The sequence below is a fragment of the Asterias rubens genome, chromosome 3 (genome assembly GCF_902459465.1).
Source record: "Asterias rubens chromosome 3, eAstRub1.3, whole genome shotgun sequence".
NCBI lineage: Eukaryota > Metazoa > Echinodermata > Asteroidea > Forcipulatida > Asteriidae > Asterias > Asterias rubens.
This window is the reverse complement of record NC_047064.1, coordinates 9,760,476-9,778,578: the sequence shown is the minus strand read 5'-3', so window position 1 is coordinate 9,778,578 and position 18,103 is coordinate 9,760,476. Positions and strand designations below refer to the sequence as shown.

Genomic DNA, 18,103 nt, shown 5'->3' with positions numbered 1-18,103 from the left:
TTGTGTCAGCATCGACATGAACGGGATGGTGAGTTATGGCAACTGTACTGGGCCGATTAAGTGCCAATGTGCAAATGTAACCACCAGTATCGAGCCAATATAAATGTTCGCTGTAAGACTCCTTGGGTTTGGAGATTAGCCTTGTGTAAGCTTGACCCCATGATGACCTTAACTCCCGGGTCAACCGGAAATAGGGCCATAACTCAAGAACTACACAAACGATTTTTTTCAGTGATAGACTCTTTGGGCAAAGACCAAAACTGTTATTTCTTGAAATCAAACTGATCGCAAACGTTAAACAATGGTGATGTTGCCATTCTAAAGCCAACAATGGTCCTTCGTCACCATAAAAAAAAACGTTATGGCTTTCTCACTAATAACCTATGTTGGCTCGGCAGTGAGTGCCGGCGTTAAAACAATGTGTTAATGACGACCTGGAGCCAACATTGGTCCTTCGTCTCGGTAAAATTATAAAGAACCAGGCCTCGGCGGGATTAAACCACTAGTTTAAAACCTATTCTTCACACATTGATTCCCTTATTCAAAGACCGTTGAGTTATCTTGTTAGCGTTTCAGCTGTCACAAAATTGTAATTTTGCTGGCGACTAGTTCGAATCCCCTAAGAAATCCAGTTGTAAGACAAACATGTCACATACATTTTTCAGACTCTAGAGCATGCTATTCGCCAACAAAATGGTCACAATCATAATCAACTTATCATTAAACTAAATGGTGCCTGAAGTGTTTAGGGCGTCAAACATGTAGTTGTTAACAGAGTCACATTTTTATCCTTTGTACAAAATAAAATACCAGAACAATGTTTTGTGTATCAACATTTATTAAAGCTGTTCATAATTTGGCTCCGGTATATCGCCAAGACCACATTATAGCCATTCGTTCTTCTTCACTTTCATCAGCTACCCGTCGCCTTCGCTCTTCTTCAATTGCTCACATCCAGCTTTCCCCGGGACCCCGCACTATGGCACGCTATGGCGATCGGGCCTTTCCAGTCAAAGCTCCAACACTTTGGAACAAGCTACCCACCGACGTTCGAGCAGCTCCTTCATTGGACACTTTCGAATCTCAACTTAAAATCCATCTGTTTTGACAATCTGGTTATAGCGCTTAGAAACATCCGTATTTAGCGCTCTATAAATGTCGTAATTATTATTACTACATTATTATTGTATAATAATGGGCGACACAGACTATACTTCAGTCACCATAATGTTCATTTGCAAATGAAAAAGCCTGCGGCAGGTCGACTTCGATAGACCATTGCATATTCTGCCCTTATGGGATTGCCCGTGTGTTGAATAATAATAATAATTGTGGCTTCTTATATAGCGCACCTGACGCTCCTGGCGCTGTAACATACAGTATTTCCTGCCAGATGTTGGACTATGTTGGACGGATAAATCCACCGCTTCCGACCATCCTTTTTGGTAATGTAAGATCATTAGCTAATAAAATGGATGAACTGAATGCCTCTACCCGTTACCTCCATGAATTTCGTGAATCCTGCCTGATGTGTTTCTCGGAAACCTGGCTGAATGACCAAATCCCAGATAGCAACATTGAACTTCCCAACTTTGACATTGTAAGGGGGGACAGAACACCGGAGTCTGGGAAATCAAAGGGAGGGGGATTGTGCTTGTACATTAACCGAATATGGTGTAATAATTGGTCTGTGAAGAAGAAAGTATGTACCCCTGACTATGAAATACTAACAGTTGGCCTGCGGCCATTTTATCTACCCAGGGAGTTTAATCAAATCTTCATCACTGTTACATACATCCAACCCAAGGCGGATGTGCAAGTTGCGAGCGATGCAATTTCCTTGATTATTCAAGAACTTGAAACAGTTTCTCCCGATTCTGCCAAATTTATACTGGGGGACACTTCAATCAGTGTGGATTGAATAAAGTGTTGCCATCATATCACCAATATGTCGACAAACCCACAAGGAATGGTGCAACTTTAGACCTCTGTTATGGTAATGTACAATCTGCATATAAAACCAGGATTTGTCCCCAACTGGGCAACTCCGATCACAATACCATTCTCCTGCTACCAACGTATAGGCAGGTCCTTAAAAGATCAAAACCTGTGACAAAGGTGAAACAACTGTGGTCCAGTGAATCCGTAGAAAAGCTACGTGCTTGTTTTGACTGCACCAACTGGGACAGTTTCACAGACACTTCGAACTCAATAGATGAAATCGTAACTGTTGTAACTGACTACATTAAGTTCTGCACTGATATGCTAATACCATCAAGCACCAAACAGGTATACCCTAACGACAAACCATGGATCTCCCGTGAACTGAAAGCGTTACTTCAAGAGAAACGACGGTTGTTTGCAGCTGGCCAGCTACAACGTGTGAAGGAGTTGCAAAGGTCCATCGAAAAACAAATTAAACTTTGCAAAGCAGACTATAAACGTCGACAAGAGAAGAATTTTCAACAAAATAACTCTCGAGCTGCGTGGAAGGCGATGCAAACAATAACGGGATACAAATCAAAGAAACGCTTGCCTGAATGCTCAAAGGACTTCACAGATGAACTGAACAATTTTTACTGTAGATTTGATATTCGCGATTTTACTGCAGAGAACACTTTATTGGACAATTCATTAGCAAATGTTTCACTAACTGACAATGTTACCATTAATGAAGCTGATGTTAGGAATGTCTTCTCAGGTCTGAAGTTAAATAAAGCTGTTGGACCTGATGGTATTAGTAACAGAATTTTAAAGTCATGTAGCCATCAACTTGCCAATGTACTCACATCAATTTTTCAAATGACATTAGATGAAGGTTCTATCCCCAAAAATTGGAAAATGTCAATGATAGTCCCAGTGCCAAAGCAAAAGAAGGCTACTGTGTTAAATGATTATCGTCCGATTGCATTAACATCCAATATCATGAAATGCTTTTGTATTGTGCTTTACATTTTATTGTTCAGTTTTATGAACATGTTTATTATAATAATAATAATAATAATAATTGTTTAATGTCTCCAATTGCCAACGGAAAACAATTATCTGTATATGTTATGCGGACAATAAAGAATTATAATCTAATCTAATCTAATCTATAATTTATGGGACTCATCCAGAATTAACCCCTATCACCCACAAAAATAGGGCCCAATCATAATGCGTTTGCCCGGCCCAAATGGTTCTGTTCCAATATTATTGTGCCCCGTTTGGTTTGCTATATCGTGGGTCATTTGAGTGGGCACCTATGCCAAAAATAAGACTATTAGATGCAGGTTTTGTTCAGCCTTCAATTTCAAATTGAACAGAAACAGTGTGTTCATTATCTCGAGTCTTTGTTGAAGCTTTTCTAGAATCCAATTCTTTCAAGAATTGGTCATGGGTGGCTTCCTCATGGTGTTCGTCTGAATACTCAGCGCTGTAACTCTACAGGAATGACAGACACGCACAAAAAGTACAATAAGTTTATGTGTTCTGTCCAGAGGTCACGGCCCAATTTCTTCGAGCTGCTTTAGGCAGAAAATACTGCTTAAAAATCCCTGCTCAGCCATAACGAGCATCCTGCTCGTTATGGCTGAGCAGGGAACTGTACATGTGACATGGAATTTTGGCTGGTAACCTTTATTCTGGTAAGCATAATTTTGTTCTGATTAGCTTGTTTTTGTGCCTGGAAATGTTATCCGACTTGTCGACATTCTTGAAAAGTGTCGAGTTGACAAAAGCAAGTCGACACGTGGCATTGTTCTGCCATTCAACTCAATGTAACGAATTCGAGGCTTCACAGAGAAATGGTCAGGTTCCTTTTTTGTACAATGCATGTAGGCATCCATTATTTTTACTGAATACAGGGACCAAGACAACGATGGTGGCTCCAGGGTAAAGGTATGTAATGTATTATCTTCGGTTTGAGCCGACATCATTTTATCAATTCATCGTTCTATCAATTCTATGGTGTTGCTCTTGACAGAATAATTCCATACTAATAGCTTTCTATTTACCACGAGTAAATGATACTGGAACTTCATGCTACTAACTTTCCCCTGGTTGTTAGCTCTCTTGTTTAAGTTTAATGTATTGATATTTTGAATAACTTGGGGTTGAACAAAGAAAACAACAACTAGAGCGGGTCTTGAACCAACGACCTCCGAATTAGTAAGTTTCCCTAATGTAAACCACATTTAATATGTTAAAGGCAGTGGACACTATTGGTAATTGTCAAAAACTAGCCTTCACAGTTGGTGTATCTCAACATGTGCATAAAAATACAAACCTGTGAAAATTTGAGCTCAATCGGTCATCGAACTTGCGAGATAATAATGAAAGAAAAAAACAACCTTGTCACACGAAGTTGTGTGCGTTTAGATGGTTGATTTCGAGACCTCAAGTTCTAAACCTGAGGTCTCGAAATCAAATTCGTGGAAAGTTACTTCTTTCTCGAAAACTATGGCACTTCAGAGTGAGCCGTTTATCACAATGTTTCTTACATCAACCTCTCCCCATTACTCGTCACCAAGAAAGGATTTATGCTAATAAATATTTTGACTAATTACCAATAGTGTCCACTGCCTCTAAATGTTCAGTATTTTCTTCGTGTCACTTAATGTATCAAATGAAATGTTTGCATATAAAAAAAATTATGATCAATTTGTCTAAAATTGATTTGATGCTGATGTATTTTACTAAGATAATGTTATCGTCTACCTTTTGATCCGTTGGTGCTGGTGAGTATGAACTGTTGATCTTCCACACCACTAGTCGAGGATCCAGTTTGGAGGTGTCATTAGCTCCTGAATTAGAAATAAAAGCCACAGAAAATAAAAAACTAACCGATGAATCGTTCAATCAGTTCTTTATTTATTTTATTTTAATTCTTCGGACAAAAAAAAAGCAAAATAATAAAACAAGCACAGGCCGTCCAGGGAATGGCAAAAATCCAAAAACTGTCATCAAAAAGATGTGCTCTCCCAGACCTAGCTCATAAAAAACTATTATAAGTCATCCCCTACCAATACCACGCATTTCTTGAGGTAGATCATTTTGTAAAGCTAGCACTACCTTGAGAATCAACTCCCATCGTAGCCTATCCTGCCCTTAGTGATTTCATACTTGCTCTCAAAAACCTTCTCTTCCAGCAACGTAGTTTGACTTAGTTTCAGATATTGTTTTTAGATAGTTGTCTTGGAATGTTGCTAAATTACTATTTTCTGGTTTACATTGTTTTGCCGCCATAAGGGTCAAGACTTGACGGATACCGGCGCGTTCTTCTTATTATTGGCATTATTTCACGCAATAGTTCAAGCCACTAACCAGCATGTATAAAACAAACGAAACAACAAACAAAGAGCAAAACAAACAAATAAAGACCCCAACGAATACCAAAAAAAAGCAAACATACAAACAAACAAACAACCCATCAAGCAAGCAAACAAACAAAAAACACCAAAGCAAACTTACATTAGCAAAATTAGCTTACCTGTTATTACTACTGTCCCCAGAGCCACGAGCATTGTTGTTACAAAAGTGGGAACTGCAAGCCATATTTTGGACAAGGTAAAAATCACCGGTGTGCTGAGGGAGAAAGAGCTCTAATCACTTTTAGTTTGAATTTCCAAGCCGTTGAAACCAAAACGTGAAATCATGAATATAAGTGAAACTATTGAGAACACAATAACAAAAATCATACCTCCATGTTGCGACAAAGCGGTTATACAAAACGGAGATCCCACAAATGACATAACATGGCACATGAGTGATGACGTAACAGGGCTTTTCGCAAATCTTTCTGAAAAGCACTGGAGGAGGGTATTCAAAATGTTTTTTGCTTAAAATTTAAAGTCTGTTTACTCTCATGTGAACCAAATTTCCGTATTGGATTAACACAATTAGTAAGTTTCAGCCAAGGTCACTAATTGTTTGCATTTTTGTTAAAGCCGTTCTTTCGGCCCTTGGTCACCACATAAAAGTCATTATACTTCAACAAAACATTGCCATCATAGCCCAATGTCATAAAATTATAAGTCAGAAAATACTGTTCAGAAAAGGTCTTTGCTCGAAAAAAAAAATAGTTAGGAACCAGTGGCAACAATTTAAATTTTATGAAAATTCGGCTGGTAACCTGTTTCAGTAAGTTGTTATCTGTGCTGAGCAAGTTTTTGAGCTATTGGGAAATTGGGCCAATGTCAATGGATTCAACAAACTTCTATCGATACCTTTTCGTCATCACCGTCTGAGTGACGTCGGCGGTCCACAATGTGACGTCATCTGTCGTCCATGACGTAGCTGTTGCTACGGTTTCATTGTAAAGGTACGTAGCAGTGCCATTCATACACATCTCTGCAGAGAGGGGCAGATTCTCGCTATGTTCCTGGTAGAGGACAACACCCACCGACAGGACCACACCTAAGATTAACCCAGGCACGTAACCAGCCACTGCATTCTGTAATTAAAAGAACAGCCGTCAAAAACAAACTGGCACATCTTATCACGTCCGTGACCTGACTAATGCATGACGTCATTTTAAGTCAATCATAAAACACACCCAATTTACGCCAAATAATTAACAATAAACAGTGCAATTTGTTCGTTGTTTATACTTTAATGTAAAGTTGATTTGGCAATCAATGTGAGTTGCAAAGACTCACTAAATAATGTCGTAAAGTTTGGCGGAAATGCACATTGGTTTATTTGGGCGCTTCATAATATAGGGCGCCACCAAGCGTTTTGTCAGAATACAGGCAACTTTTTCAATAGAGTGTACTATAGTATACAGACAAAAGTTGGAATTCTCCGCTAAGAGTACACAGGGTTGCGTTTCTGTATAGCACTGCATGTTACGGCAAAGAAATAGCTGCGTTATTCAGTTTCAAACTTAGCTCAGCATTATTTTAAAATGGCCCTATATAGATGTCATGATGTTAAAGTTACACATGACAAACATTAACATATTAACCTTTGAACCGCAAAAGGGGAAAAATGCACCGAGCACATACAACGCAAGAAGGGTTCCCTGAGAAGCTGCACCTATTGTCAGTGAAATCTGTAATTCATCAAAATTAAGATAATTTTATTCAACTGATGTTATTGGGGTTGGGTGCATTGTAGAGGATTTGAAAAAAATAAGTCTGCTTTCTCTCCCAAAATTCTCGTTGTACTCTCTTGCAAGAGTAATAAACATTTCTAACGAACTCCCAAATGCAGCGTACGCATTCTGAAAAGTTCCGGGTCAAAACTGACCTGGAGCGGGGTCTAAAGGAGTCGAGGCTATTTTTGTGTTTTGTGGTCAGGGTTGGGCTTGATCCAGTTCCGATGAGACAGAGCAATTTCTGATATCAGGGTTAGGCCTAGAAGACAGACCAACGTTTGATTGTGTGTCAGCTTGACCCGTTTCGATAATTAGCCAGCAATCTCATGTTTCGTATTTTGTGGCTCAGATTCTGTAGTAACCCAAAAAGGGTCAGGTTATAGCCCAAAATGTGGATCTACCTCCTACAACCAACACCCGAAAGCTCCTAGGTCAGAATTAACTCGGAATCTGTGTCCAACGGATTATGCGTCAGTTTGACCCACTCAGAGGTCATTTCCACACAGATTTGGAGTTTGACCTAGAAGTGGGTCAGGGCCCATGGGACAGGAAATCCGGGTCAACTCTTATCCAGATACTTTTCAGAATTAAGAATGATTCATTTTACAATTACTGATACATTGACGTGACGTTAAACCCCGTAAAAAATGTCAAACATAAACCAAGGTTTTCTTCGGGTTCTTCTATTAGTTACTTTGTAGTATCACATGTGAAAAGTTTCAAATCTTACAGGCTGCATTGAACACTGAACAGGATCGAAAAAGAAAAACATTGCAAAGATGTCATCGCTTACCGCAACAATATCGCCAATAAAGGGGATAACAAACGATACCGCAAGAGTGCTCACTGATGCAACTAAAACTGTTAAAAAGGAAAAACAAACAATACATTAAATTGTTTTATAACCAGTGTTTAATAACCAAGTTGTATAGATATAGAAGAGTTTGCGGTAACACCATGTATTAAATGACTTTCTCTAAATGAGTTGGGGTGGTTCTGAAAAGACAGACAATACAATACAGGTTGCTTATTTAATGTTGTTGTTGGTTGATTGAATACTGTTTCTTTGTTAAAGGCAGTGGACACTACTGTTCTGCCATCTTGTCACTTTTATTACGGATTCGTTGTGTCATGTATTATGCTCATCTGTCCTTTTGTCTGTCTGTCTGGTTGTCTTGTTATCTTGTCTGTCTGGTTGTTTTTTTACAAGCTCATGCTTACCAAAACGACGTTTCGGTCAGTATGCTCTGATCGTCTTCTGGAGAATGCTGGACTCTGATGCTGCATGCTGCTTAAGTACTGGGCGGCGGATTAGCTTGGTGATGCACGAAGGCGGGAAATACAGGCGGGAAATACAGGCGGGAAGTTGAACTCGAAGCAGCATGCAGCATAAGAGTCCAGCATTCTCCAGAAGACGATCACAGCATACTGATCGAAACGTCGAGTTAATCCAACGGTTCTTTTCAGAACCACCCCCAACTCATTTAGAGAAAGTCATTACATGGTGTTACCGCAAACTCTTCTATATCTTATTTCCACCATGCAAAGTTTCAAATCCTACTTAACAATACAGGTTGCTTATTTAATGTTGTTGTTGGTTGATTGAATACTGTTTCTTTGTTAAAGGCAGTGGACACTACTGTTCTGCCATCTTGTCACTTTTATTACGGATTCGTTGTGTCATGTATTATGCTCATCTGTCCTTTTGTCTGTCTGTCTGGTTGTCTTGTTTTCTTGTCTGTCTGGTTGTTTTTTTACAAGCTCATGCTTACCAAAACGGCCCGTACTCTATTTATTTATTCATGTTTACTCTTACTTAAAGATATGTTTTGCTTTACTTCGTAATACATGTAACTGTTGTTACTCTGTTATGAGAGTATGGAAATAAATGTGTTCTTTAATTGAAAATTGAATTGAATTGGTAACTACTCAAAATAATTAGTATAAAACCTTACTTGGTAACGAGTAATGGGGAGCTGTTGATAGTATAAAATATTGTGAGAAACGGCTCCATCTGAAGTCACTTTAGTTTTCGAGGAAGAAGTATTTTCCACCAATCGATTTCGAGACCTCAGAATTTGATTTTGAGGTCTCGAAATCAAGCATCTGAAAGCACACAACTTCGTGTGACAAGGGTGTTTTTTCTTTCATTATTATCTCGCAACTTTAATGACCGATTGAGCTCAAGTTTTTCACAGGTTTGTTATTTTATGCATATGTTGAGATAAACTCAGTGAGAAGACGGGTCTTTGATAATCATCAATAGTGTCCAGTGTCTTTAAAGGTACTAGACACGTTTGGTAAATGTCAAAGACCAGGGCCCAACTTCATGGCTCTGTTTACCGCGGAGTTCTGCACTTACGTATCATAACATTGTGTGCTACAAGGGTTCCGTAAGTGCAGAACTCTGTGGTAAGCAGAGCCATGAAATTGGGATCTGTATTCTCACTTGGTGTATCTCAACAAGCATAGGAATAATACATCTGTGAAAACCAAGTTGCAATAAAATCACAAATAAAAAACACCCTTGTTGCACAAAATGTACTTTCAGATTAGATACATCAAAAGGCTACAGGTCTGAAGTCTTTTAAAGGCAGTGGACACTATTGGTACTAGCCTTCACAGTTGGTGAACAACATATGCATAAAATAATAAACCTGTGAAAATTTGAGCTCAATCGGTCATCGAACTTGCGAGACAATAATGAAAGAAAAAACACCCTTGTCACACGAAGTTGTATGCGTTTAGATGGTTCATTTCGAGACCTCAAGTTCTAAACTTGAGGTCTTGAAATCAAATTCGTGGAAAATTATTTCTTTCTCGAAAACTATGGTACTTCAGAGGGAGCCGTTTTTCACAATGTTTTATACCATCAACCTCTCCCCATTACTCTTCACCAAGAAAGGTTTTATGCTAATAATTATTTTGAGTAATTGCCAATAGTGTCCAATTGCTTTAATGAGTGAGAAACTACCTATTTCTCAAAACCTATACGCTACTTCAGAGGAAGCCATTTCTTACAATGTTTGATATTATCAAATTGCTAATTACCAAGTAAGTTTTTATGCTAACAATTTATTTGAGCAACTACAAGTGTCAAGTGCCTTTAAGGAGACTCGTTTTAACGCCTTACCTAACATCTTTAAAACAAAGGCGTACGTTGTGTCTTTCATTCCTCGTGCAAACGGCTTCACGAAATGCTCTCCGATTACAGTTGCAATTGCGTTAAGGACGGATGACATAGTGCTGTGAGAGATAAACGATAAGAATGTTATTTTACTTTATTTTAATTCTTTCGACAATACAATAATTATAATAATAAGCAGAGGCTGTCCAGTTGAAGGCAAACGTACAACAAAAACTGTCATCCAAAAATATATACCCTCCCAGACCTTGCTTTTAAAAAAAAATTAACTGGTTTAATTATGAGAGGCAGGGAAATAATGTCAGTATTTAGATCGTACATATCCCATAGAATAATAGGGCTGTCAGATTGGCGAAGTGGTACCCCGGTGTCCTTGCAGTGGAATATGTCCGTGGAAAACCTGTCCCACATAATAGAAAATTAACATTGGCCGAAATAGGGTACAAAATAGGGAACCCACGAAAATAGGGAGACCCACTATAAATATACCCAGATAACATTCATACACTGGGCCAACGTTGGTGTTTGGTCGGCACCGTTGGCGTTGGTATTGTGTTGGACAGTAATATTGGCCTTCTGTTAGAATCCCACCAAAAAGGCAAAATGGTGTGCCGCCATAAAAACGGTAGCCAGATGTCAGAAAGTAAAACTTTCATTATTAGACGAAAATTCAACCAGCATTTTAACTCGTAAGTTTTTATTAATAAAATAAAAATGCAAAAAGTATATAAAGTATATTAAATTTAAATGAAATGACTTTGCATTAAAAAGGTCCATTACAATAAAGTGTAGTTGTCAATGGTAAATATAAAATGCAAAAACAGCAGCAATGAATAAATTAATTTAAAAATGCTATGTAAAAACAAATACAATAATAAAGGAGGTATACATTTTACCACAATTGTTTTTTAAATAGTATTCGGTTCTCAAAATGTCGGTACCCTAAGGGGTCGATTTCAAAGAGAGTTAGGACTAGTCCTTACTTAGGACTAGTCCTAACTTAGGACTAGTCCTAGGAGATATAAGAAACATATGGCTAGTACTAAGTTAGGACGACTAACTCTTCCTAACTCGAGATAAGACTAGTCCTAAAGCCATTGGACCCTTTCGGTAAACAGTACTTGTTTCCGCACGTTTCGCCGTGCCATGACATGATTGTGTTTAAAATAAATCCGTAATTCTCGATATCGAGAATTGATATTGTTTTACTGTTTTCTCAAAAAGTAAAGCATTTCATGGAATAATATTTCAAGAGAAGTCTTTCACCACACTACCTTCTGTAAACCCTGTAAGTTATTTGTAAACGTGTGAACTTTTTTTGGGTTCTGTACCGAAAGGGTACAATGGCTTTAACTCTTTGTGAAATCCACCCCAGGTTCAATAACTTGCATGGCCTAACTCTTTTTTAAATATCAAGTCGGTTTAGGAATTAGAACATATTTTCTTTACCGTTTTGCCAAAACCAGTATTGGCATGATTGGCCCAGAAAAAAAAGTTTTCTATATATTAAGATTTTGACAAAAATGGTGTGCAGATACAAAACCAGTTTTGGCTCAATGAGAGGTTTTCTGCCTGTTTTCCCAAATGGTGTGCCGCAAAACCAGCATTGGACCAGGGCAGGTTTTCTAATACTTTTCCAAAATGGTGCACCGCTACAAAACCAGCATTGGCCCATTAAAGGTTCATCATTTTGCCGAAATGGTGTGCCGCAACAAAACCAGTATTGGCCAAGTACAGGCAAACCTCCGTCCTAACTAAAATAGTTTGCCTCTTTAAAAGCGACATTGGCCCAGTGTAGGCACTTTACTAGCAAGAACATGACGCTTGACCGGAAGAAGGCAATATCATCATCATTATTAACGGCACCGTATCGATACTCGACGCCGGGCCCGATACTGTATTGTTTGTTAGGCTATAACTGAAAAAATGTTTGAAAATCGGTTGTGAAGTTCTTGGGATATGGTCCCACTTCCGGTTGACCTGGAAGTATAGGTCAACAAGGGGTCACAATTTTTCAAAGTTAATATTTAACGCAAAGGAGTCTGTAACTGAAAAAAAGGGTTTGAAAATAGGTTGTATAGGTCTTGAGATCTGGTCACAATTCAGGTTGACCCGGAAGTAGAGGTCAACATGGGGTCACGGTTGTTCAAAGTAAACATTTAAAAGGAGTCTGTAACTGAAAAAAAAAAATTAAAATTGATTGTGTAGTATAACTGAAACAAAAAATGGGCCAACTTCCGGTTGACCCGGTAGTATACTTTTTGAGATATGGCGCTGCTAAGATTTACTAACTAAATATGCAAATGAAGATCACATGGTTAATTAATTAATTAAGAATTTAAAACAAAATTACGTTTAGAGTAAAGCTTATTTTTCAAGCTTCAATTTTATATATGATTTAACTCTTTTATCTTTATACTTTAGGATAATATTAGGCTTAAAGAAAAAACGTGCACAAATCTTTTGAGGTTTTAGGCGGAACCAAAGAATAATAACAAAACAAATAGTTAAACAATCTCGACGAAAACAATACCTGTTCCGACAGTAGGTCGGAACAGCTAAAAAGCTTTACAAAAGAAAGTAGGATACAAAATCACAAAACAAAGGCCTGGTAGAAATGTTCAAATAATTGATCGGGTTTCATATCGATTGGCAATCATTTTGGGGACACCATTGGAAAAAGAACATTAATACACTGCATGTTGTTGGAGTTGGTTTGCTTGTTTGATTGTTTTTGTTTTGTGTGGGTTTTTTTGCAAACAGACAAAGCTTTCAAATGGAAAACGTTGGAGTTGTGTTGGAATGTTGCACAGTTAAATGTTGGAATTAGGTCAGCGGTCAGATGTTTCGTCGTCAACCATTTATAACAAGAATCATACTACGACAAATGAGTCATATCAGGGGATATGACCAAAATGTGGTTAAGTGTGTCTGTCTGGTCATAAAATAGATTAGATGTCTTTGCTTGTTAGTTATAGGACAAGTTTGATGGTCAGAATCATCGCTAATGCTGAAGTTTTTTTATAGGAATTGACAGTCAAATGCCAGTAATCCCGAAAATACAGTTATATCAATTATTATAACACCCCTTACCGATATTCTGCCCTTTCATTGGTTTAGAGCGCGTCACATGATATGTCTCAGTTTTGCTAGACGACGGCCGTGTGATAGTGCATCGGTTTGCCGTGCGCTAGTCCGAAAGACTAGCACACGGCGTGCAGTACCCAGACGTCCGTTGCGTGTACGAGGATGATAAGTTAATAGTCTACAAACCATTTCGGATTACATGACACTATACATGCTGAGAACAGTAAAAGTTTTCGCAATCTGTAGTCGCGTCGTCCATGGATTGTAGCATTCAAGTCTGTAAAGTCTGTACAGTATTTATAAATGTTTGGGGTGTTATAAATCAAATATTGGCTGCTTTTACTCGTGCAATGGTTTAAACTATGCTTCCCTCGGTGATCCCCGGAGCAATCTATTTTCCCTCGGCTTCGCCTCGGGAAAATAGAACGCTCCGGGGATCACCTCGGGAGTCATAGTTTTAACCATAGCACTCGAAGCAGGCATTATTTGTATACACGATCACGTTAAAATTAATGTTAAGCCAACATTGAGCCAACGTTGAGCCAACGTTGGGCCAACATTGACATACATGTAAATTTATGGGCGGGGCTTAGAATTGTGTGAACTGTGAATATTTACTTTGATAATATCACAACAATTTGGGTGAGTTTAAGTTATCCAAGGCAAATTTGTGTATGTTTGTGTATAATTCTTTTGTAAGAAAATATGAACATCAAAAGTACAAAACAAACATTTGTAATTCAACCATGTTAATTAAGCAGTACACAGTTTGAATTAACAACAAACCATGAATGGAAAGTCTATGGATCCTGGACTATAAATACAAAACATACGGTGCAGAAGGGTGCATAGGCATGTATTATAGGTTGTAGTCAGTTTAGAAAGTATTTAGTTATTGGTATCGTAAATAATATAGCTGATAAGTAGATGTTCACAGACTCTAACTACTTGAATTAATCATACAGATCATTCAGTTCATGAACAGAAATATAAACTCGAAGTACATTTTTTTTTAATAATGATACGTTGGCTCAACGTTGGGGCAATGTTTAGCCAACATAAAGATTATTAGTGGGGCCAATGTTGGGCCAACTTTAACATTGGCCCAACGTTATGCCGATGAGCAAAAGTACATTGGGCCAATATTGGTAATCAAGATTGGCCAAACGTAAACATTTCATTGGTTCTACGTTGGTCAATGTTTGCGTTGGGCCAACGTTGGCCCAATTTTAACATTGGTTTGACGTAACTCCTATGAGCAAAAGTATGTTGGGCCTACGTCGACAGCCAACGTTGGCCCACATGAAACTGTTCTGTTGGCAGTATGATGTTGGCTCAATGTTTCATTACATTGGCCTGATATTGGTTCAATGTTTTAACATACATGGGCAAGACATTGGCCCAGTGTTGAGCCAATGTCTACGTTGGGCCAACGTTGAGCCAACCTTTACATTGGCCCAACATTAAGGCCGATGGGCAAAAGTACGTTGGGCCAATGTTGACAGCCGATGTTGGTCCAATGAAAGTGTTCCGTTGGCCCAACGTTGGTTCTATGTTGTGATGCTATCAAACTACCCCGGTGACCCAGCAGGGAAGTCTGTCCGTGTAAAATCCTGTCCCAATTACGGGAAAGTAACATTGACTGAAGTACCACGAAAATAGGGTACCCATGAAAACAGGGTATCTCGAAATAAGGAACCCCAAAAATAAATAGCACATTAACTCAATTGTTGGTTTTAGAGTTGCCTTGTGTCTTGTAGATCTGTATTCAGTCATATCTTACCTCAAGGCGGCACCAAATAGTCCAGTGAGGAGCAAGCCAGGGACTCCGGGTAAATGACTAAACACATCGATCACAAAGTACGGTAAAATCTGTGGAACAAACATGTACTGCAGCTGTAATCGTGGAGAATTTCTATTCGTTTTCAAACGACATGCTAGAACGCATCTAGTTCACTCGATGACGTAATCCCAACCTCTATAAGTGACCCAGTATATCGACCACAACATTTCGTTTCCATTATTCATTCGATCGCTGTAATTACTTGTTCTGAATATTGAGGTATAAAATAGAATAATGTTTATATGGTGCTCTCTCTGGGCATGTGTAGAAAACCCGCAGGCATGCCGACGGTAGGATTCTAACCCACCGCATTTTTTAATGCTAGACCAACAAGCTGCCCGCTGACAAGACGACAACGTTCGAACTTGATTATAAACATCCCAAATAGGGTGTCATGGCCGAATGAGCTCAGAGCATCGAATCCAAGTTCTTTTAAATAAGTCTGCGGGGTCTGGGTTCGAATCCCGGTCATGACACTTGTGTCATTGAGCATGATTATTTACTATGGGTGCGTTCGTTTAGCTTCCCTGGGTCTGCCCCGGTACGTTCGAATAGCTTTGACGGTGCTCACCCTGGTCAGCCCCAGTGCCCTGCTTGTGGAGTGGGTCACTTGGGGTGACCTGGGGTGCATGCCGTCACCACAAGAGGGCGAGTGTGATCGTTCGATTAGCTCTTTTCAGGGGCTCACCCGAGTGAGCACTGCGGGGTCGACACAGAGAAGCTTATAGTCTAGGTTCCAAGACCATTGGTGTTGCGTGGTCACACACAACCAACGTTCCGATTATGCACGGCAAAAACTGTACACGCTTGGAATGAACGAACGCTAGCGGGCGCTCTGTTTCTACAGGACATAGACCTTTTCGCAAATACCATTGCGCAAGCGCAGACTGTTGAATGAGGTGCAATGTGGGATAGATATGGATCAAATTTGGATACCAGCTAGACCACAATGCACCAAATTCCAAGTTTTACGCGCGCGCCCCAGTATTTGCGAAAAGGTCAATGGTGAGATCCGGAAATCATAGAAACAGAGCGCCCGCTAGCGTTCGTTCATTACAAGCGTGTACAGTTTTTGCCGTGCATAATCGGAACGTTGGTTGTGTGTGACCACGCAACACCAATGGTCTTGGAACGCACCCATTAATTGATTCTCTTCACCCGTGTAAACAGGCGGGTACATACGAGGGTAGAGGCTGATATTTTGTATGAAAAAAAAACCATTGGAGCGCCACTGTACTCCCAAGGGAGCGAGAAAGATTACAGGAATGTTATTGACCCACTGTAAAGCGCATATTTTTGCTTAAGAGGGTCTATGTACTTTTTCCTAACACAAAACAAAATGTCCACAGATTTATCTGAACTTATACAGTTTGAAGATAATGATAGTAGAAAGCTTCCCTCAAAATTTTACTTGCTGAGGTGCTGTAGTTTTTGAGAAATGAGTAAAAAAAATAATTTTCGTCTCAGTTTTAGCATGTTAAAACTTATTAACCAGTTATGCTATGATTATTGTATTATATCATAACTGGTTACTGGGATTTCACTTGCTAAAATAATTGTAAATCTGTGGACGTTTTGAAAAAGTACCCGAATCCTTTAATGTGTGTATTATAGTGCTATTTTATTATTGCAATTCATAATTGTTGTATTCCCCCAGTCCTGTACATGTGTGTTTTGTAACACTCTTCTTTTAATCCTACCTTAAATTTTCTTAATGTTTTTTACTATTTAATTATTGTAAATCACGTCCAACTTGGCAAGTGGGACACGAAATGTGATACCAATAAAATGAAATGAAATTAAATGAAATTTAGGGGGTCTATTGTAAAATGCGCTATATATTAAGAACTAGTTATTATCATTATGTGTGTTAAATCTTAAAGGCAGTGGACACTATTTGTAATTGTCAAATGCTAGCCTTCACAGTTGGTGTATCTCAACATATGCATAAAATAACAAACCTGTGAAAATTTGAGCTCAATCGGTCATCGAAGTTGCGAGATAATAATGAAAGAAAAATAACCCTTGTCACACGAAGTTGTGTGCATTTAGATGGTTGATTTCGAGACCTCAAGTTCTAAATCGGAGGTCTCGAAATCAAATGCGTGGAAAATTACTTCTTTCTCGGAAACTATGTCACTTCAGAGGGAGCAGTTTCTCACAATGTTTTATACCATCAACCTCTCCCCATTACTACTCACCAAGAAAGGTTTTATGCCAATTATTATTTTGGGTAATTACCAATAGTGTCCACTGCCTTTAACATACCTCGTCGTTTTTCTTGATGTATCCCATTGTAGTCGGGTCACAGTCCTCGTAATAAGCGTAAATGGTCATCCCGGCCAGCACGAGTAGACTATTCACGAACAAGAAACCAATCATACACCCGTATATAGCTCTATATTCACAGAAACACAGTAGGCCTATATTCAATGGTTAAATATTTTGAAGTGGCTATATACCAAACATTTAGAGATCTCGAAACAGTTGTGTGCGTTTAGGGCGTTTTGCTTGCTTGCTTGCTTGCTTGTTTGCTTGCTTGCTTGCTTGCTTGCTTGCTTGCTTGCTTGCTTGCCTGCTTGCTTGCTTGCTTGCTCGCTTGCTTGCTTGCTTGCTTGCATAATAATGAACGAAAAATAACCATTGTCACACGAAGTTGTGTGCGTTTAGATGGTTGATTTCGAGACCTCAAGTTCTAAATCAGAGGTCTCGAAATCAAATTCGTGGAAAATTACTTCTTTCTCGAAAACTATGGCACTTCAGAGGATGCCGTTTCTCACAATGTTTTATACCATCAACCTCTCCCCATTACTCGTCACCAAGAAAGGTTTTATGATAATAATTATTTTGAGTAATTACCAATAGTGTCCACTGCCTTTAACAAATCAACATACCTGTACTTTTTTGTTATGGAAATATTTCAAACAAAAAAACAAGCTTACAATCT

The 18,103-nt window shown here is 38.8% G+C and overlaps 1 protein-coding gene across 1 annotated transcript in view; it reads right to left on the bottom strand.

Moving 5' to 3' along the window:
• Positions 1-7,508: 7,508 nt before the first annotated feature.
• The window catches only part of LOC117288050 (sodium-coupled monocarboxylate transporter 1-like), a 16,469-nt gene continuing 5,874 nt past the window's right edge, over positions 7,509-18,103 (bottom strand). The window contains exons 6-11 of the mRNA XM_033768732.1: positions 18,099-18,103; positions 17,425-17,554; positions 15,097-15,185; positions 10,215-10,327; positions 7,812-7,942; positions 7,509-7,601 (exon numbers count right to left, since the gene is read on the bottom strand). The exon at positions 18,099-18,103 is cut by the window's right edge and continues 133 nt beyond it. Coding sequence (XP_033624623.1) covers positions 7,509-7,601; positions 7,812-7,942; positions 10,215-10,327; positions 15,097-15,185; positions 17,425-17,554; positions 18,099-18,103 — 561 coding nt within the window. The remainder of the gene's footprint in view (positions 7,602-7,811; positions 7,943-10,214; positions 10,328-15,096; positions 15,186-17,424; positions 17,555-18,098) is intronic.